This window comes from Nelumbo nucifera, chromosome 7, assembly GCF_055504915.1.
Source record: "Nelumbo nucifera cultivar China Antique chromosome 7, China Antique-T2T, whole genome shotgun sequence".
Classification (NCBI taxonomy): Eukaryota; Viridiplantae; Streptophyta; class Magnoliopsida; order Proteales; family Nelumbonaceae; genus Nelumbo; species Nelumbo nucifera.
In genome coordinates, this window is record NC_142655.1 from 54,276,751 (window position 1) to 54,299,191 (window position 22,441).

Consider the following 22,441-nt stretch of genomic DNA (forward strand, 5'->3'; position numbering starts at 1 on the left):
CATCTGATTTGCACCATCTGTTGCAATTCTCCTTTTCATCAATGTAGCAAGAGTAACATGCAATAAGTGCAGGGTAAACATATTTAAATTTTTGCAGAATTTGGCTTGTACGTCCGATTTGGATCAACAAGGATAAGTACAACCAATTAAATTATGCTGGAAGCAAATTTTTTTTTGGAAGGTCCATTAAAATATCTCAGGGTTTCTACAATCAAAGGCAGATCACATACTCCTGCCCATTTCCATCCTTCACAGAACTCTTTCAGCCCTTTTATTTGACCCAGAAGGGAACTCAAATGTGATGGTAAGAGCATTATTTTTCGGTCACCTAGTGTCTGAAGTGTCGCACATTTGTGAAAAGGAGAGAAACCCCGTACTTGTTGCAACAATCTATGGCATCCCCATCTCTGATGCTCCCACCTGGTTCTGCAATAACACCAATCCCATTCTGGCATGCTTCTTCCACTGCATCATTCCAAGCTGCCACATATTAACAGTCACAAGGTCAGAAATTGGTTCAAAACATAATTCAGTGCTTTTATGCACCTACATAAATGTGCACAAGGAATGCTGTACATTGCACATCCACCAAAATTTATCAGCTACTTTTTTTGAATTTCTCAACTAGTTTATGGAACCTTCAATTTAGAGTAGCTAAGCAATTTTAATACAAAAGCACAGTGGTCGGGTAAAGAATTTTCTGATTTTTTTATGCAATTCTTACATTTTTAGATAACAGGGGTATTTGGGCCATTTTTACATGTTAAAATAACATAGAAATTATTTCTGAGTCATGTTATGATAGTGGTAATTCTGCAATTTCCTTTTTTCTAAGTTTTAGTAGGATTGGACACTCACAAATTCATCGTTTAAGAAGTTCACTCAACATCCCTAAAAGATAAAATTGATCTGGTTACATTTTTTTATCAGCAACAGAAAACATAGCTTTATTAATTAGAAGAATAATTTACAACATCTTGAGTAGCCTTGGCTACCCCAGAAAATCTTAGAACAACATCCAGTTACATTTTTATTTAATTTACATTAAAACTTGAAATTTTCCTATTTCAGCCATTTTCTTCCTTGTGTCAAACCATCTCTGAATGCTCTCATATTAGGTTGCTGCCTGTAAGTTTTCATCACCCTTCATCTTACCTTTTTTTTGGATTGGAAATGGTGACTTTCATTAATTTAGAAAAAAACACAATACAACTGTCAATCACCCAGAACAGTGTTGGGATTTGGGTTTTAGAAGGGGCATTAGGGAGAAGTCCATAATGTTTCAGCTCTAATTCAGATCTTGGGAGGGGTGGTTTTGGATCCGGGGAGAAGGGATAGCAGGATATGGACCTTGACCACCTCTGGTGTGTTTTCATGTGCCTCTTTTTCCAAAGCCTTGGTGCATCCTTCTGATAGCCTGGGGAATAATTTTCCAGTCTTTGAAGTTTGGGGTAAACCGATTCCTCCTAGGTTGGGGATTTTTGTTGGGAAGGTATAACAGTTATAACTGGTGCTTACCTCCCAACTGGTGTATGCTTTGTAAGGCTAATGGTGAAAACTGCTATCACTTATTAATATCTTGCCCTTTGTTTCAGATATTTGGATTTGGTTTTTCCCGTTGTTTGATTGCAGGTGACCCCCCCTCCCCCCCCCCCCCCCTAAATGTACAAAACTTGTTTGCCTCTTTTGGCTTCAGATGGCCAGAGAAGAGGGGTAAAAATCTATGAATATGTGTTAGGGCTGCAATATGCTGGACAATTTGGGAAGAAAGGAACTGAAGAATTTTTTTCTGACAAGGAAAGGAGTAAGGAGGCTGTTATTGAAGCAGTTACTATTAGAGTGATAAGTAGGTGCAGTCTCTAAGAATGTTTAAAGGTGTTTCCACAGATAAGATCAGAAGGAATTGGAAGGATGTGGCTGATTCAGCCCCTGCAAAAACCAAGGTTATTCCCCTTTGGTCTCCACCAGCTTCTGGGTTCGTTAAACTTGACTTTGATGGAAGTAGTGAAAGTAACCTGGGGCCATCTAGCATGGCAGAACCTTTAGCGATGAACAGGAAAAGGTCATTGCTCTATTTTCTGGTACTATTGGTATAAGTGACTCACTTCGGGCTGAGATCTTGGCAGTGATAGAAGGAATGAAGAAGGCCAAGGAGTTGAATTGTCACAAGCTTATTGTTGAAAGGGATTCAAAACTGGTTGTTGGCTGGCTGCAGAAAGAGAGAAATGCCAACTCCTTTGCGGATACTCTTGCTAAGCAAGGGGTGGGAAGAGAGCAAATGTTCTGGGCTATGTTGTAAATTCTTTTTTGTTTTCCCTAGGGGAGGGTCAAGAGGGTTTACCTCTCCCCTTCTTTCCTTGTAATCACTTCTTTAATTCTTAATGAAAGTTTTCTGTTTTTGATCAAAAAAAACACCCAAAGCAGTGGTGTTGACCCCACAAAATGTCTCAAAGTTACAAAACAGCCCAAAACAAATTGTCCCTGAATATCCCTTGCTTTGCCAAGGTATTGGCTAATCCATTAGCTGACCTTCTAATCCACTTGATATACCCCAACCTCCCTTGCTATGCAATTGATTTCCCTCCCAAACTGTCTCTGTGTCCAGACCCCCATGCTTTTTGACTGCATCCAACCAATTAACAGCTTAGAGTCCCCTAACCTATGTGACTTCATTCTACCAAATTTCACCCAAAAACTCCATCTAAATCCTTAGTTTCCAAAATTTTAACATTTTTTTTCATGAAGGGGAGTTTCCTCATTTTGTAGAAAACCTGCTCAAAATGCTTTCAAATTAAACCACCCCATGGAACCCATCAACTCAAACACCTCTACAATGCCTTACCAAAAAAATTTAACCCTGCACAGTTTTTGAATTTTCTATTGCTCATAATCCAATTTGCGATTTAACCTAAAACCTTTTCAACCTCTAATAATTTTCTTCTTTTGATTGGTAACTAAACCCTAATAATATTTTCCTTTAGTCCTAAGGTTATCTCTAAACCCTTCTTAGCCCATCTTTATCCTCCCAGACTCATCTTTGGATCACATTGATCCTACATTTTGTATCAATATGGTCATTCCTACATCAATTTGGCACTGGAAAAGTCAAATCTACATCAAATATCCAATAATTTGAATGGTCTAACTTTGGATGAAGTAGCAAACCAATGTTTCAAAGTATTTTACTCATCAAAAAATGTTCCAAAGTTTTTTTTTTTTTGATAAATAATGTTCAAAAGTATTCAACAGGTTATTTTAATGGTCTGAGTATTCTACTCTGCTTTTTGTAATTGTGGTCAACCTTGGTGATTCATTCATTCATCATTATCATCTAAGCCTTATCCCAGCCATATGGGATTCGTCAACATGAATCCTGTTTTGCCATTCCATTCTGTTTAGTGCCATATCCATTGTAAATTATGAGTGCTTAAATCATTAGTTACTACTTCAACCCATGTCCTTTTTGGTCTGCCCCTAGTTCTTCTAGGACCTTCAACTTGCAACAGATCACTTCTTACAGGTGCTGCAGATGGTCTTCTATTGGTGATTGATTGATTTAAATAAATAAATAGATAAAACACATTGTTTAGGTTCATACTTTGGTGAAAAATCTGGTATATAGCAAATTCAAGGTCATCGTAGTGATTGATTTAGAGATGGAGAAAAAAACATTGAATAAAGACCATGCATTAACATGAGACAGACCATAAACAGTTAAAAATACACGTAAAAAAAATCAAATGTGTAGGAACATGATTAAATCAATTTAGGCTGTGTTTATAAAAGGTAGGAAAACCTGTACAAACCTTTTACAGGTTTCCCTACCTTTACTTTCAAACTAAACAGACTTAAGGATAGCAGTTAGCACTATGAGAATCAATCTATTACCAAATGGGAAGAAAGCATCACTGGCCAACGCTGCTCCTTTGGCATCTTCTCCTGCTTTTCTGAAAGCTATCCGAAGACTCTCCAAGCGGTTTGGCTGGCCGCTCCCCATCCCTAACATACAGTTATTCTGTAGATGAAAGAAATGTATTATGAAAGGTCAGATATCTTTATAATCTCCCTCTTTCAAGCTGTGAAAGAGAAAGGTGGCACTGCTCATTCTTTGCATACGGTATCAAAGGTTAGAGTTAAGAAAATTCAAACCTTAGCTATTACAATAGCATTGCTCTTTACATGCTTGACACATAACCATGCAAACTCTGCATCATGAAGCTCGCTTTCTTGTGGAGATTTCTCTGAGACTACATTAAATTGTATGTCTTCAGGGATTAAATCATCGGAGTCCTGGGCTAGCCAGCCTCCACCAACTTGTCTAAGTGAGAGTTTTCCTTTCTCATTCTTTTTTGCCTCAAGAATCCTCAGAGTCTTTGACTTGCCACGGAGGATCTCAAGACCCTTCTTTGAGTACTTAGGTGCAACCACTATCTCATAAAACATCCGTGTTTCACCATCAGTTGGGCTTCTAAATTCTCTGATTTCTTTTGCAAGAGCCTGCAAATATAGCAACATGAAAAACTCAATGTACAAAGCAGAAATTGTCTGTTAGATAATTCTGTTTCGAATTATCGGTAACTCACCTCATCAACTTCTACATTGAAGGCCACTATCCCACCAAATGCACTTACTGGGTCTGCTTTCACAGCAAGCCTATATGCTTCAAGGATATCATCCCGTGAAGCAACACCACAAGGATTTGTATGCTTAACAACTACACATGTAGGGTTTTTAAATTCACAGACACAGTTCCAAGCTGCATCGGCATCTAGATAGTTATTATAAGACATCTCCTGTTCAAGGAAGAAATAGATATAAATAGGTATCCATAAGGATACAACAACAGTATATAAAACAGCAAAGCAGACTTACAAATGTAACCATAACTGTTGACAAGACAGAACAACACCAAAATAGGAAAATGCAAAGAGAAAAATCAAAGTCACCATCAAAGAGTTTATCTTACTTAGAAATTACAAAAACACAACCCTGAAAACCAGGTTGATAAGATGTAACAACTAACCAACATAGTGCACTCACTATAAGAGCCAATATAATGTATCTAACATGCTTCAACACTATCATAATCTACTTAGCAAAAGGAATTATTTAATTGAAACAAGATAATCTAATTTTTGTCATTTGCCAAGTAATTGAATCATTTAAGTAGCAATACAGTTGAATGCTTATGCCAGCACTACAAAAGTGAAAGTTGCTCTTGATACCTCTACTCTTTCTTACCAGCTTCTTTTTCTTTTATTAGTAGTAAGATAAGATTTCAATAAAGAAAGAAAGATTTTTATGGCAATATAAAAGGAGGCAAAGGGATTTCACAAAAAAAAGGAAAAAATAACTAATTAACTACATCAAATACATATCTTATCAATATTAGCTACAAAATTTGTCAAATTTCCCTCAAGACCACCAATTTTCTGTTTCATGTAGGCATCCATCAATCAAATTAAGAATATTCCAAAGTACAAGTTGATTCACCCAGTGAAAAAGCTTTGGTTTAATATTCTGTTAAGAACTTGATATCATAACTATCCTGAAGAGAAGTTAGAAAGAGAACATCCTTAGGCTTTCTTATTTCCTACAACTTTGAAAATCACCTTACACTCATCATAATACACAATCATAGGGAAAGCCACTATGAGGGGAAAAAGGCAAACTTCTTAAACAGAAAATACTAAATCATGTTATCAGGCATATACCACATATTCAAAAATAGTAATAAAATATATCAATGGAATCAGAGAATGATGAGCGTATTTTAAAATGTGAATACAAATATTAGTTAATTCAGAGAATGAGCCTGGCTACGAAAGTCATGAAATCTCCTCACCTTTCCATGGTGCTGTATAGCAGTAGCAATACCACCAGTGTTAACCTCAGAAAGACTCTTGTCAACATAAAATGCAGCTTTCTGATGAGGATTTTCACCATAACGAAGAGAACTTTTCAGAGAGAGAGGGACTGTTAAACTGGGAGGAAATTTATCTTCCAACCAAAGTAAATTAAAAATAATTAGCTCAATTTTTTATCAGTAAAAACAACTAGCAGACTTAGTCTACAAAAAAAGGGAAAGAAAAAAAGGAAGAGTTTGAGGTATAATTGGGCAGACAAAAATGAGAAAAAGGAAAGGCAAGAAAGAATCCAAGTTTTACCTCCAACGGTCTGCTTCCACATCCACTCAGAAACTGCAGAATCATAAGAAGCAACATGCTGAAAGGCCTTCCAAGCAAGTTTCCTGCGGAATTGTTGGTCATCTTGGTTTCCTTTCAGAAATTCCAAAAGTGCAGGATAGTCACTTGAGTCAACGACCACCAAAACATCCTTGTGATTCTGTTGAAAATAAATACATTAAAGAATTGACATCAAAAACTAGGAGGATAGTATAGACTACATAGTATAAATATGTACAATCCATTTTGCAGATGGTTGAACACATCAACATGGACTCCATCTTGATGAGCGTCAACTAGGAGATCTTGCCCCAAAATCAACCTGATAGAATAAATCTAACCTTCTGGAAAATACAGTCCAGGAATTCCTACTTGTAAAATGGACCATTGAGTTTTGTTGGTTAAGGAGTGGGTGATTTATCAGTTATAGAGCATATATGTCGTGCCTATAGGAAAATTCATAGATCATTAACTTAGCTCTCCAATATAATGTCATTATTGTGTCTCGGAAAACAACCTTTGCAGCGGCTCTGATCATGGTAGGGCCACCAATGTCAATGTTTTCTATTCCATCCTCAAATGATATTCCACCAGCAGCAGAAACCTTGTCATAAAAAGGATACAGGTTCACCACCACTACATCGAATGTCCCTGTAAAGTAAACAGTGTCAACAATAAAATTAGTAATCTGACATGCACATACGTACTAGATCCAATCTACCAAGAAAAAGAATTATAGGACATTGACATGTTTCTCTGCAAGCCTTTATAGGTAGGCACAATATGCAGAGAGTACTAAAAGTAAAACTAGAACTCACCAATCCCATGCTCATTTAGAGCTTCCATGTGATGCTTTTGGTCTCTTCTAGCAAGAATACCCCCATGAATATTAGGATGTAAAGTTTTTACACGACCATCCAGCTGTAAAACATAAAAATAAATTGTAGAGTTCAGTAACTACAACATTCCTATATAAAAAACTAACAAAGAATTATATGATACAATAAAAGAATACAGGACTATAGGAATATGGTATACACATGCTAATAGAAGAAAATCCAAAACATTTTTATCAATAACTAAAGTTGTATATGAAATATACGGACAGTATACACACACAAGACCTCCAAGCCTCCTAACACCCAAGAAGAGACCCCAAAGCCTCACATATACAAGAGAACACAAAGCACAAACAAAACCAAACTGAAATTAAGACCAACCTAAAAGTGAAACCTAACAAAAGACAGATGGAAGAAAACCCACTGCCCACCCCTGATACACCAACAGATCCTCAAAAACAGAGACCTTATTTTAACAAACCTAACATCCATGGACCACCACCACATCCCAAAAAAATCCATCAATCCAACCTCCTACCCCTCGAAAGAAAAACAAAAAAAAGAATGAAATAGCCACCCTCATTAACTGGGTGTGGTTCTAGGAGTGTTGAATCCACCAAATCCATGACCCTTTCTTGATAGTCAACAGTTAAAATAGGATTTTATTGTTATCAAAAAGATGGATAGTAGAGTACAAATACAAACATACAAAAGCTGATCATGACAGTCATGTAAAATTCTTTACAAAACATCCCCAGGTCTGGGAGTTCCCTATAGATTCTCTCTTGTAAGTCTGCCAAACTGTTAGCATCCCTAAGAACCCACCTGAATGAGCAGTTTCAGCTACAGGCCAGTGCTCTTACTTCTCTAACTAGAAACCTGAACACCAAAGGAATCTCTTCCGCTGAACTCTCTTTTTTTATGTATTTTATTTTATTTTAATTTGATTGGTAGTCTCTTCCCCTGATTTTATCCCATAGATAACAACTTGACAGTCACCTCCAACGAGCATATATGTCCTGCCAGTCATGAATGCAAATTTCAAGCCCTGAACGAGAGCTAACAAATTTTCATTTGAAGAATTGCCAAAACCCACTGGCCCCTAGAAATTAATTTGTTTCGCTTATCATCTCTAACAGTTCCCCCTATGCTTGATATTGCAACTACCAAGGTTGAATTTCCTTGTACTTGTTTCAAGAGCTCTCTGTTGCACAATTCTTCGCTGTCTTCTAATGGAGAGTCCAGCAATGGCCTGCAGCCGCAGAATAGGTCATCCATTGTAATTCCCTTGAATTCTTCACATCTAAGCCCAATGTGCAATTCTGCCTAGAGCGACATTATAGGACATACATGAATACATACTTCACAAGCAATGCATTGAACAAATTCAAAGTGGATTCAACAACAGAAACACTCTGATGTGATTAATTTTTCATTGGGATTGTTGTTAGAGTTGTTAGCCTTTTTTTTTCTGCTTTCTTTTATTATTAGTCTATGCTGCAGGGGTATCTATGTAATTCTTTCTTTTCGTTTTTTTCAAAGAATAAATGAAAATTCATTAAACAAAAAAAGAAATTACAACCCAATAGATGACAAGATGGCACCTCATTACACTCATCAGAACAAAACCTGATTGCAAGCAAAAACTAAACCAAATTACATCAACTGAATTCAAGAACATTCCATAAATATTCCCCAACTCTAAACTGCTGATTTGAACAAAAACTGGTAGCACCCAAATCCAAACCGCTACCGCTACCGGCTTCCTGCTGGTAGCACCCAAATCCAAACTAAACTAATAGAGTTTCAATGTTTTCTGATTGTCTTCAAAGAGTCTGCTGTTTCCTTCTTTCCCTTGGACCCAACAACATACTGCAAAGGAAATGATTTTCTTCTTTTTTTATCCTTTCCCCTTCTGTGTTTAGCCCATAGACCTCTGTTACACCCCATAACCAGTCCTCATTCACTTCCTTCAGGCATACTAAAATTGCAGACTTACCACCTTTTCGCCAACCTTTCTAAATGCCCCTAAATCCCAGGATGAAATTAACCCACCTGACAGCCCTTCAAGCCTCCAGTTCCAACCAATACCCCATGTTCCATAGTTTTCAAGGTGCCAAGGCGAGGCTAGGCGACTGGAGGCGCCTAGTCGCCTAGGCGATGGATTTTTTTATGCTAAAAAATAGATCCTAGAGTAGTTCCCTAGGTACCATAACCATATTTCTTTAATAATTATTCATGGTTTTCATAAGAAAAGTACAAATTTCATATTAAAGTATAGAAAATCAACATATTCATGAAAAGAAAAGGAAGAAGGAAAATAAAATTCAAAAAATATAGGGGCTGAACCCTTATTTTTGTTATAGGAAAAGAAGAAAATAAAAAGTATTGGTGGTAGTAGTAGTAGTAGTAGTAGAAGAACAAGAACAAGAACAAGAACAAGAACAAGAAGAAGAAGAAGAAGAAGAAGAATATATGGAAGAGGAAAATGTGCTGATTAGATAAAATTTTTAGTTCTTCCTTACTTATTGGTTCAGGTTTTTAAGTCTTTGAGGGTTCAATACAGCATTTAGCAATGTTTGTGTTGATTAAACCCTAATAAACAAGAAAATAATGAAAAGAAATTAGTATATAAACACACAAAATGATTATTTTAGTTTAATAATGTCTATTTTATAATTATAATCTCAAAAAAGAATGAATAAAAAAGTATTTTATAGTAGGAAGTAGAAAACTGTTAGGCGATTGGGCGAGGCAGGCCTCAAAGGGCGCCTTGTCGCCTAGGCGTCACCTTGACAACTATGCCATGTTCCTACCCCATATCTCTTTCTTCTGACCAACATTAAAATCTTCAGATTTGTTTCCTGTAGCCAAATCACTCTGGACGAAGTCTCCTGCACATAATTCTTTCTTTTTATTGTAATGCTGTCCATACCCGCCAACCCAAGTTTTTCGAGCCTTCCAATCATTCTCTTCTCTTTTCTCCTCTTCTCTTCTTCTTCCTTCCTCCTAATCTTCTCTTTTACAGATTTAGAGTGAAAACAGGGATATTGAACAAATACAGATAAATGGTTTGTGTGGTATAAGGTAATCATAAAACTTTGACCAATATACCTTGCAACTTATACTGTTTGTTGACCATAATTCATGAACCCAGTTACCAAATATAGCATATCATGAATATCTATGACTAACAGAATTTTCCCCGCTCAAAATTCTTAGCTACCAACTTGGACTCACATCACCATCCCACAAAGAGGCAACAACCCAACTCTCTCTCTCTTTTACCCGAAGTGCCGCTAAGACAAGTCTCTCTGTAAGACAAGGATAGAAGAACTGAAGAATGCTACTCACTAAAAGCTACTACAGACATTGCCATTGTTTTCAACCTCCCTTTCACCTGCACAAAGCATCGCCATCTCCCAACCCGACCCCCTCCAAACACAGTATCTATAACCAGCTTTTGTCAGAAATTATTTTTGTTCATTATCATTATTTGTTATTAGTGCCTGTGGTAAGGGAGAACCGGTTAAGAGTACCCACAAAACTAGAATTTACTTTATGCTATACATTTAAAATCGTAATATCACAATATGACATTTTGACCACACAGGCACACACAACGTTATTTCATGTTTTTGCTGATTAGATGACCACCTCCCACAGCTGCAAACCAGTCCAGACTAATAGCAGAAAAATTTGCAGTCAGGAGCCTAAACTGGGAGACAGGGATAGAGTGCAATTATAGGTTGCTCAGTGTAGAAGGGTAATAGAAGGTTGTTACCAAGGTTCTAAATATCGATACAATCTGATACACCAGATGGGGCGTATGGACTTTGTATCAGGGCGCTTTTTAAATTTTTTTTTTCAAACCTGTTCAGGGGAGGGGGTTTGGTATAAGGCTTATCTACCCCATGAAACAGGTCAAACCCCAAAATACCTATTAGTTCACGTATTGGTGACCCACCGATACATTGTGAAATTTTAATCCCTGGTTGTTATCTGGATTTCATTAATGGTGTGAAGCTTTAATGACTGGGAGATTGGTGATTTTGGCTGGACTTGTGGTGTGATAACAGGGCACTCATGGACTTATTTCCTTTCTTATTTCTGATAGCCCAAAAACAAGGAAGCCACTGCAAAAGATCAATAATGATATGATAAAAGGTAATGTAGTGTGGTCTCCTACATTAAGGAGACCCTTTTTTAAATGACTAAGAGATCAGTGAGTTTGCTGACCAATTAGCCTTGCCAAGTTCCTGAAAGCCTACACCTAACAAGGAAGACAGTCAAGAATGGTGTTGGGACAAATCTGCCAAAGTTTACAGTCAAATCATCTTTCCACAGCCTTAATCCAGAAACAGCAGGGAATTTTCCACACAAGGTAATCCGGTCACCTTTGCGCCATCTTTTATGGTGTAGACAGAAGCATTAAAACAAGTGCCTTTCAAGGGTTTTTTTTTTTTTGGAGAAAAGGTAAAGTAGAATTTTATTAATAGAACAGCAAATTACAACAGAAGCCCCCAAAGACAGGTGCCTTTCAAGGTTTAACTGATCTCAAGAGGTCTGCCCATTCTTGCTCCTAGGTGCAAATTTTGCAATGAATAGGTGGAGACAAGAAATTACCTGTTTCTGCATTGTCCACCCAAATCAAGCTTGTTTTCTTATTTTTTTGTGGCCTGGAGAACTATAAGTGGTGCATCCCAAGAATATAGTGGATCTTTTGGCTGAACGGTACATGAGAGGTCTTAATGATCAAGGAAAAGTACTATCATACTATGGAGAGCAATCCCACTGGTAATTATTTGGGTAATTTGAGGGGAAAGAAGCGAGAGAGTGTTTCAGAACAAGGCTGCAAATGGGGACCAGATCAAGAAAAAGGGCAATGGTGAGACTTTTTTCTTGGCTGACAGCACATAAATTCTAATACACCATGTGCAGTTTATTTCCTTATCATGATATTATTTTACATAGATTCGAAAGAACTACAGACATGGATACTATTTTGTAGAGGCCATAATGTTGAACAAAATGCCAAAGGTTCAAATCTGAGAACAGCCACCTTGTAGGCTGGCAAGCATGAGAACATAGGTTCAAATCCGAGAACAGACACATTGTGAAAACAAAATGCCAAAGGTTAGGACCATATATAGTCTAACCCCTTCCAAGACCCTAGATAGCTGGGACCAAGATTGGATAATAGCCTTTTACATTGACACCATTTTGTGAAAGTAATTCCTTAACTATGCTTTCTTTTAAGGCTTTATTGCCGAAACAATAAGATCCAACAGCAACAAGACGAAACAAGGAAAGAAGAGAGAAAAAAAAAAAAGATATTTCTTTTTCCTGCAATTACTCTCTTGCATTAAATAGCTTCCCCCTCCCCCCATTTTTCCCTTTTGTTATTCATTATTAATTTTTTATTAGGATTTTTCGCATGCAATTCTTCTGTTAAATACTTATTGTATTATAATTTTGCATTTGAAATAATTGAAATTAGTAGATTTAAAATCAATATTATCTTTTAGATATGATGATTTGCCAAATTTTGAGATGAAATTCAATGTTACTTGGTAAAGAAGATGTTTATTTTTTTCAATTTATATGTTCGACAAGTAAAGCAATTCAAACCAAGAACAGCCTGGAAGAAGACCATTATACCCATTTTGCCTAGAGAAGGAGCTTTTAATTGGGATGTTTACATGAGAAAGTTAACACTTGTGAGTTGCTAAAGAAAAGGAAACTTTTTTTCCTGCTTATCTCCTCATTAGTTTGTTCTCTGAAAAGTAAATGGTGAATTTTGTTTTCACTTACTAATCTCCTGTCCATTTGCTAATAGCATTTGGGATTGGTGTCTTGCTTGATTTGGATTCTAGTGGAACTCTCCAGCCAACATGTCAAGCTTTTTTGATCCCACCTCATTTGCTTAAACGAATAAGAGGGGAAGGATCATATAGAGAACTCTAGGGGATGCATTAACTTGGACAATTTGGGAAGAGAGAAATACGAGAACTTTCAAAGAAAGATAGAGTAAGGAGGCAATAATCGAATGTATAACCATAAGAGTGGCTCATTGGCTAAAATTTCTTGAGAAGTTTTCAGTTTTCTCAGTGGCTGATATCATTAGGAACTGAAAGGAAGTGGTAACACATTGTCAAGGAAAATTTTGGTCGATGGGGAATGGGCACCACCGGTGATTGATGGGTTCACAAAGCTCAATTTTGATGGGAGTGGTAGAGAGAACTCAGGCCCTTAAGGTGTGGGAGGAGTTTTCAGAAATGGGTCAGGTCATGTTCTGGCACTTTACTCAAGTCTGATTGTCATCAGTGACTCATTAAAGGCAGAAATAATGAAAATAATGGCGGGAGTAAATAGAGCAAAGGAGCTAAATGTGCATAAACTGATCATTGAAGGAGACTTACAATTGGCAATCAAATGGAAACAGAACAATGAAAATGCTTTATGAGCATACAAAAAATGATTCAAAAATTCAAATGGCGAGACAGGAATATGGATGTAATACTTCAATCGGTGCAAAGGACAGCTAATAGCATGGCCAATTCCTTAGCAAAACAAGGGGTGGAAGGGGACCAAATGTTTTGGGCACAGTGTATAGTGGCATTGGAGATAAGATGTTTTATCTCCAATGCGATTGTACATTTGTTTACACATTGATCTAATTTAATGAAAGTTGCAGTTATTGATCAAAAAACAAAAGACTGTTATGTTCAATTTTGAGAATGCTGTCTCAAATTAAAACAGAAAAAGAAAACCTGCATATTTTGCATTTACTTAAATATGAAAAGAATTGAATTAAATGGATAAGAAATTAAGTCCACATAGTTAGAATACAGAAAGAGCAACTAAAACAAAGAAAAGTAGTAGAACACATCTACCATTTCTGGGAAACAGGTCAATTGTTCCACTTTGGTCACAGAGACCCCAGCTTCTTCTAAAGCAGATGCAGTTCCTCCAGTTGAAACAATAGTATACCTGCATTAACCCATAAAACTTAACAAACAAAACAAAGAAACTTATGCCAAAAGGGACGTTAAGTGACCAACCAAACATGGAGATGAACTATAACCAGGATATCCTGCAACGATGACTCCTTAGCTATGTAAGGACACTCCATTTTCTTGAAAACATTCTCTCTTTTTTATCTTTTGTTGCTTTGATACCAGAGTGAAGTCCATTGAACAGAGGCAGATTGCAGAGCACTTTGTTGGAACATAAGTTTATTCAAAGCCAAATCTTAATTAATTAATGTATAGCTTGCAGCTATTTATTGTGATATCATCGCACTATTGATATAGTTTATCTATTTATCATTTCACCAAAATGAATAATTTCTCTACAACATAATTGACCAAGGCTAGAATCAAAGGGTGTCCATGGAGCATCAATCAAAAACAAAGGGTTATCCATGGAGCCCTTAAATCGCAAAAGGACAAAACATAACACCTCATCTACAAGATAATCGGATGTTATATTTTGTTCATTTTGACTTGAGGACTTTGTGATGGACAAGGATCATAAAATTAGCATTGCTCTTACAACCTTATGGAAGCTAAGCTATTTAAAACATATCCCTTGATGTATTGAATCAACAACACAGTCTAGGTGAATTAAGGTTGACAGAAATAGTGTTACACATCTATGTCCCAATACATGTCGACTACTAGTTATAAGCAAAAGGCAGCCCAGTGCACAAGGCTCCCACCAATGCAGGATCTGGGGAGGGACAGGTGTACGCAACCTTAACCCTGCAAATAAGTAGCTTATAAATATTGTTTGCCAAGCATGCATGATTATAAAATCAGAATTTAAGGTGATGTGAGAAACAAAGAGCCCGTTTGGACCATTTGGTTCATAGTCGGAATCAGAATGGTCTATTCCCCTCACCTGTTTGGTACTTTGGTTAGATGGGATTATGGGAATCTGAATTGGCTGGAATGGAATTCTCATTCCCAAGAGAGGGGGAGGGAATGGCCATTCCCTCAAATGGGGGGACATTCCGATTCTGCCCAACCAAACAGTTGGAAAAAGAATGTGTCATTCCAATTCCAATTTCGGGGCCCTATTCCCACGAACCAAACGGACCCACAAAAGGTGTGATATATAACACCAATGAAATAGCAACTTTCATTCTACAAAGAGTATAGGGTAAGCATTCTAAAAGAAGTGCATCTAAACATTAATTAAAAAAACAAAGGGATTGCAAACTCACCCTAATGCTTGAAGTCCACTACCAAGGGATGCCAGATCCCCCTTATCTGACAATGAAATCAGAACTTGCTTCTTTCCTATTAATAAGACATGAAATAAATGTTGCAGTAGTTGCATGAAAAAGTAAAGCAGTTAACCGAAAATAAAGTAAAGAAAATAAATTTTGTCCAAATACATTCTATAGCTAACTATCCTAAGTTAAAAGATGAAAAATGATAATGATGTAATTTCAACAAACAATTAGCAATTCCAACGGCATCTTATAAGAAAATGCAGGAGCAGTCATACACTGAAGTCAGAAACAGTTCAAATAGAAAGAATTACTAAGGTTATGCTGAGGTGACAAATCGCCCATGAAGGGTTGCCTCTCTTAAACACCTAGTTACATGGCACTACATTTTTTTATACTCTCTATTTTTTTATATCATAAGGAACCATTACTTGGTGAAATGGTAAAACCTCAGGCCGGAAAGTGTGAGAACACAGGTTTGTGTCTGAGGGTGGCCAACTTGTGCAAAAACATGCCAAAGGTTAGGACCGTACCCAGTCTGCCCCTCCTGAGACCCCAAATAGCTGGGCCTGGGACCAACATTGGGCAATGGCCTTTTATTTTTTGAGATTATAGTAATAGACATTGTTTTTTGAAAAAGATAGTAACTTTATTAATGAACCAGGAGGTACATAAGAAGATGTACACAGAAAGACAGAAACTACAATTAAAAGGCTAAGTAGGAAGAAAACCATCACTAAACAAGAAATCCCTGTAAGCACCAGCTTTTGCTAGGCCATCCGCATCAGAGTTTAGCTCCCTAGGGATCCAACCCAACTGTGCATTTAAGTTAGAGAGGATATCTCTAGCTTCAGCCAAGAAATGAGCTAAAGCCCATTGACCACTGCCTGGGTCAGCTAACCACTTGATGGTATTTGCCGAATCTCCTTATATGAGAATGTTCTGATAGCCCAGATCTCTTGCAATCCTGATTCCAGTTAGTGCTGCCATGATTTTAGCCTTTATTGAAGAGGCTATCCCAATCAGTCCACTGAAAACCCAATTAACTGTACCATCTCTTCTTCTAAAAATTCCACCAATTCCTGCTGCACCTGGATTTTTTTTTTTTGTTAAATGATTAAAATTTTAATCAATAAAATCAATAGGATATTACAATACAGCCTTCCCAAAGGAGGGGCACGAGTTGGTACCTCTCCACAATAGCAACAATATACTACCTCAGACTAGTAACAAAAAATTTACAAAGCTGCCCAGAATAACTGTTCCCTTGATACCCCTTGTTTAGCTAGCCCATCCGCTATGGTGTTAGCTGTTCTACCCAAGGTTCAAAACATCGATACGCCTGATACGCCGGTAGGGGCGTATCGGGCGTTTCGATACTTGTTTTTTTACCTTTTTTTTTCAAAACTGGTTCAGGGGAGCCGATATAGGACCCCTCCATCCCCTGAACCGGTCAAACCCCCGATACACCCACTGTAGAGGCGTATCGGAAGGGTCCTGGAACGATACGTATCGGACGATACGGGCCGATACGTAACGATACTTTGAACCTTGGTTCTACCCACCCACTGAAAAATAACATTCATGTTCCTTGAGAACCATTTAGCTTTCCTCATAATACCCCTGTAGCACCAGATCACTGAATCTGGATTTTTTAGCCAACCCACAACAACTTTGGAGTCTCCTTCAATAATCAAATTCTGAACTCCTAACTGATCCGCAACCTGAATGCCTTGTACTGCCGCTAGGAGCTCAGCTCTGATAGAGTCTCCTATACCCACAGAGCCTGAGAACAAAGCTGGAATGTTACTATCTTTATCTCTCAGCATCCCACCAATCCCTGAAGGCCCCGGATTTCCTTGGCTGCTACCATCAAAGTTCAGCTTTGTCAAGTCTTCTAAAGGGGGTACCCACACATCTAGTACCCTTTTCTTTCTGTTACTGCTGCTAGCCACAGCCCTCCAGTTCCTCCACATGTCATCAAAATAGTATGATTTGAAGGAATCTAATGATCTCAGCCAGTGGATTGCCCTGGTCAAAATACAATCCTTTACATTCTGAACATTTCTCTCCTTCTCTTGGAATATCCTCGCATTTCTTTCTTCCCAAATTGTCCACAGAGCAGCAGCCCTAATGGTTCTCCACATTGTTTTACCAGTTTTTGGGGGCCACACAAAGAAGGAAGGATCAAAGATTTGATCTATGGCTGTGGTCATATTCCATCTGCAACCAAACAAAGCAAAGACCCAACCCCAAATAGCATCAGAAAAGGGACAAGTTAAAAGTAAGTGAGAGCAATCCTCACCATTAGCCCTGCAAAGTACACACCAATTAGGAGACAAACACATAGAGGGTCTTCTCTTTTGCAGTAGATCTGAAGTGTTGATTTTCCTATAGAAAACCTCCCAGCAGAACATAGTAATTTTAGGAGGTACAGGTTTAGACCAAATCTCCTTAGCTGGGAACCCCACTTGTCCTGAGGGAGAGCAAAGGGACTTGAAAAAGGAAGCACATGTGAAGTAACCGTTTGGGTTTGGAGACCAAAGTCTCACATCAGAACTGGAAAGATTATCTCCCCTTCTGCACTTCCATCAAAGTACATGGTTATCTCCCCTTCTGCAACAGAAGAGTGGGGGAGGGGGTGATTAAGGATTGAAGTTTAGAAAACAAGAAGTTTGCAGCATTTCTTTGAAGATCAGAAAAGGAAACTCCTTTAAAAAACTCTGAGTTGGAAGTCCAAAGGCAACTTCTATAGGAAATGATAGACAAGAGCTCCTCATAGTTTCTTTTTCTGTTGTTGAAAATGTGGTTATTTCTCTCTTCCTAGATGCTCCAAAGGATAGCATGTGCTACAGAATCATAGAGTCCTTCCTCTTTTGCTTAACCCTCTTGTTGTCCATTGTCTAATACAGTCTATCACATGTTCAAGGAAAGTCAAACTATAATTGAACAGATTGAGAAAGAAAAACCAGAATTTTCTAGTTTTGTCACAGTGGATCAGAATATGATTGGCTGATTCCCCAGCTTTTAAGCAAAAACAGAATACGTGTGGGGATAAATAGGACCTTCCATGGTTCTTTTTCTGGAGGAGATCAGAAGTGCTGACCTTCTTCAGACTAGCTTCCAACACACAAACACACACAACAAAAAAAAACTCTGGATGGAATGCGTGTGCACCAAACTGTCTTGAAAGGGAAATGTACAGTTGTATGTTCTTCCTTAATTAGAGCCCTGAAGCAGGACTTAGTCAAAAACTTACCTACTGGGTGCACGGTCCAGACTCGAGTGTCGGGGGTATTTGGGGAGAGGTACACTTCTCTAAGAGTGTATAAGAATCTAGATATTTCATCAAGTTCATTTTCTCTCAAAGGTCTTCTAAAGTCTAGGTTCCAGTTGAAATGAGATTGATTTAAGGATAAAACAAAGGAAATGGGAGCTTCTTTGTTTTGAGTAAGGCTGTAGAGGCGAGGAAAGGATGCAGCCAAGGTGAGTCACCCCACCAAACATCAGTCCAGAATTTTATTTTATCCCCATTTCCCGCTTTATACCTGATATAGGAAATGAAAATTTGGTAGGTTGAGAGTATACCTTTCCAAGGGATTATGTCCTTGATCCGGTTCAAGTGCAAACTGCAATCCCAACCATTGGCGTGCTTCCCATACTTGCTGGTGATGATCTCAGTTCATAGGGTATTCAGTTCCTGAGGATATCTCCACAACCATTTACTTAGAAGAGCTGTGTTTTTTTCTCTCAAATGACCTATTCCCAAGCCTCCATCCTCCTTAGATTTGCACACCTAGGACCAATTCACAAGATGAGATCCCTTTCCCCACTTCCTTCCTACAAAAAATTTCTTTAAAGCTTTTCAAGCCGGTTGGCAATTTTGGTTGGCATTCGAAAGGTCGAGAGATAGTATGTGGGCAGGTTTGCCAAAGAAGCTTTAATGAGGGTGAGTCTCCCACCTTTGGACAAGTAATCTCTTTTCCACGTGGCCAATTTTTTTCACACTTTTCTATCACTGGGTCCCAAAAACTTTGGGCCTTCAGATTCCCTCCAAGAGGCATTCCAAGATAGGAGAATGGAATACTTTCAACTTTACAGCCCAAAATTTCCTTAAATCTGTTTAGGGACTGAGCATTTACTATGTTCAGCCCCGCAATACTGCTCTTAGAGAAGTTAACACTAAGCCCCAAAATCCATTCAAAGCAGATTATGACCCTTTTCATATTAATAACATTGTCTTCTTCAGCCTCTAAAAACAGCATAATGTCGTATGCAAATTGAAGGTGCTTAATCTGAATTGAATCTCTGCCAACTTCGTAACCTCTCACCAACCCTATCAGATTTGCCTTCTTCACCAATTGACAAAATATTTCCATTACGAGAGTAAAGAGTAAGGGAGAGAGGGGGCAACCTTGTCTTAATCCCCTACTAGCCTTGAAGTAACCTTTAGGTTGCCCATTGATTAGGACTGAAAACCACATGGATTTAATACATCCCTCCACCCACTGAATTCATCTTCTTCCAAATCCCATTAGCCTCATGATTTCTGTTAAACACTCCCAATCCACTTTGCTGTACGCTTTTTCTAAGTCTAGCTTTACAATCACTCCCGGCTTGCCGTTCATTTTCCTCTCTTCAACACATTCATTTTCTATCAGGATATAGTAATAGACATTGTTAAACTAAATTATCATGTTGTCCGTTTATATACTAGTTTATTTTTATTATTTTCTTATTTGTTAGAGTTCAACCAATACACATGTTTGTGTATGCTGTCTTGAACCCTCAAAGACTTCAAAACATGAACCAATAAGCAAGCAAGAACTTGAAATTTTCTCCAATTTGCTATGGAACCTAGGAAATTACCCTAGTATTCATGGTTTTTATTTAAAAAAAGAAAACCATCGCCTAGGTGACTAGGCAACAAGGCACCCCTTTTTCAGATAGCCTCACCTTGGCACCTTGAAAACTATGAGCACAACAATGTTCCGAACTTAAAGACTAAACAATTGATTGATCTTACAAAAAGGAAAAAAATAAAAATAAAAAAAAAAGAACCTTACCTAGCAAAAATAATATGAATAGATTTTCCTATGACTACAACATGGGGAGGTTGAATATAAAATGAATATTTACACTTTACACTTGCAATATAAAACACAATAGAAGTGAAAGCATGACAATTAACTTGCAGCTCCATTTTCTGAATATTGGACGACCCAACATTGTGGGCATTTGCTTTCTTTCACCCCCACCGTTAAAAAAAAATAGAAATAGAAGAAATAATGCCTTCCATTGCAAAACTATGAACCAAATGGCCAAAAAATAACCATCCATTTCATGTCACAAATAGAACTTATTGAAGATGCAGGAAGGATATTTGAAAAAAAAAAAAAAAAAGCAGGGAGAAAGCAAGGTACCAGAACTCGAAGAGTAAGATTCTGACTTCGAGACCAATACGGTATCCGACTCGGCCATCGCACTGATTGGTCTGATATTAGAGCGCAAAGACGAAGAAGGAATACGAAAGAAAACTACTGAAGGCTGAATGCAAATGAGAACAAAAAGAACAAATTTTTAGATGGCCAACATTAAGAGTTTCGAGAAAGAAAGGAAAAAAAAAAAAAAGTTATCTTTCGAAAAGAAGCACATATATTTAGATAGACACCAAGTCTATTTTCTTATTCTGAACCTGCTGAGAGAAGTGGCTGGGCTGTAGAGAGTTGCAGAGTTGGACAACGCAAAGAGCTCGATTGTAGGCAGCGTTCGCGGTGTTAGCGGCGGTGGTGGTGGTGGTGGCGGCAAGACCCAACATCTTTTCTTTACTTATTGTTTTCTTTTCGATCCCCACATGCTCTACTTATGCGAGTTATGTCAAGGTTGTCGGGCCTTCTGACAATCGTTGCCACATATCATCGTCGGGACCGTATCTCCTGTACTTGCACAACACACTCCATTATCGGCAGTGTTCGTAGAACCGGACCGAGAATCGAAACGGAAAAGGGAGAGAACCACGACATAGAGGTTCGACCTTGGTCAAATAGAGGGGTGAACCTGATAATCTATATCTATAGTACTTTAAAAAGTACAATAGTCTCAAGAATATTTATGAAATTTTTAAATGAGAAAAATTACTTTTTTATATTTAAATTTATTGATAAAAAATGAGAGTAAATAGGATAATTGGTATTGATATTAAATGAGTTGAAAAGAGGTAATTTTAAGATATTTAATACATTCAATTCTCTCATTAAATCTAACATTTAAGATATTAATTTGCATTCAATCATATATTTAAGGTTTTTTTGTTTTTTTTCATCATTAAATTCTATAATTAAATCCATAGATAATAAATTAATAATTTCAATAATATAAAAATTTACACTTTTAATATTTATCTCCAAAAAATAGTGTTTTCATCTAGGTGGTGGTAAGAAATTAAACCATTTGGGCCAAATGGGCCAATCCATGTTGGCACAATTAAATAATAAAATACACAAAATATAGAAATTAAAAAAAATGGAAACATTTTTAACATCATATATTTGATATATTAAACAATAATCAATATGATAAACAATGTTTTCAAAATCGACCCGCTTTTGCCTTCAGGTCATAGGTCACCGGTTCGACTATCAAGGTCAAACCGCTCTACATTATTATGTGTGTGTGTATGTGGTCAAATGAAAGGGTGAACTATGATAATAATAAATTGAAGAGCTAAATACTTAAACTACCCCTATGATTTAGCAAATAGACAATAACTTACCTTACTGTTTTCATAATCACTTAAAGTGCCCCTATAATTTCTACAATAGATAACCGTTAGGAACCGGTAATGGAAAGATTGAAAAGACTACTTTACCCTTGATTTTTCTTCAAATTTTCAAAATGTAGCATTATGGAGGAAACTGACCAAATGTCTATTAAGTGGAACATACCAACTTATAATGTTTTCTTATGAAATGTTAATACATGAAAACCGAGGCCTAAACTTGTTTCAAAAACTAGTTTATGGAGCCAGTAAACCACATGAATAAAACATCGGCAAAATAGACACAAAAATGGGACCCATGAGGAGGGAAAACAGTTTCTAGATTGATGTGGTTATGAAATTCCAATTCTTGAACCAAAGGGGATTTTTTATTTTGAAAATGGAGAATTTCTTAAACTAC

At 37.4% G+C, this 22,441-nt stretch overlaps 1 protein-coding gene across 1 annotated transcript; it reads right to left on the bottom strand.

Moving 5' to 3' along the window:
• Positions 1-67: 67 nt before the first annotated feature.
• Positions 68-21,139, bottom strand: LOC104611013 (AICARFT/IMPCHase bienzyme family protein). The gene is made up of 12 exons (XM_010277919.3): positions 20,959-21,139; positions 20,687-20,810; positions 15,255-15,330; positions 13,921-14,017; positions 7,004-7,106; positions 6,703-6,836; positions 6,168-6,345; positions 5,846-6,000; positions 4,584-4,793; positions 4,150-4,497; positions 3,889-4,015; positions 68-480 (listed from the first exon to the last, which is right to left on the bottom strand). The coding sequence occupies exons 1-12, from the start codon at positions 21,079-21,081 to the stop codon at positions 329-331; spliced, it is 1,827 nt and encodes a 608-aa protein (XP_010276221.1). The 5' UTR covers positions 21,082-21,139; the 3' UTR covers positions 68-328.
• Between the last annotated feature and the right edge of the window lie 1,302 nt (positions 21,140-22,441).

Excerpts from the sequence above, each read along its gene's own strand:
- LOC104611013 (XM_010277919.3), bottom strand. The coding sequence starts at position 21,081 with ATGTTGGGTCTTGCCGCCACCACCACCACCACCGCCGCTAACACCGCG. Across the intron at positions 14,018-15,254 it reads AGTGGACTTCAAGCATTAGG|GTATACTATTGTTTCAACTG; the intron begins GTGAGTTTGCAA and ends GGGTTAATGCAG. Across the intron at positions 4,498-4,583 it reads TCAATGTAGAAGTTGATGAG|GCTCTTGCAAAAGAAATCAG; the intron begins GTGAGTTACCGA and ends CTATATTTGCAG.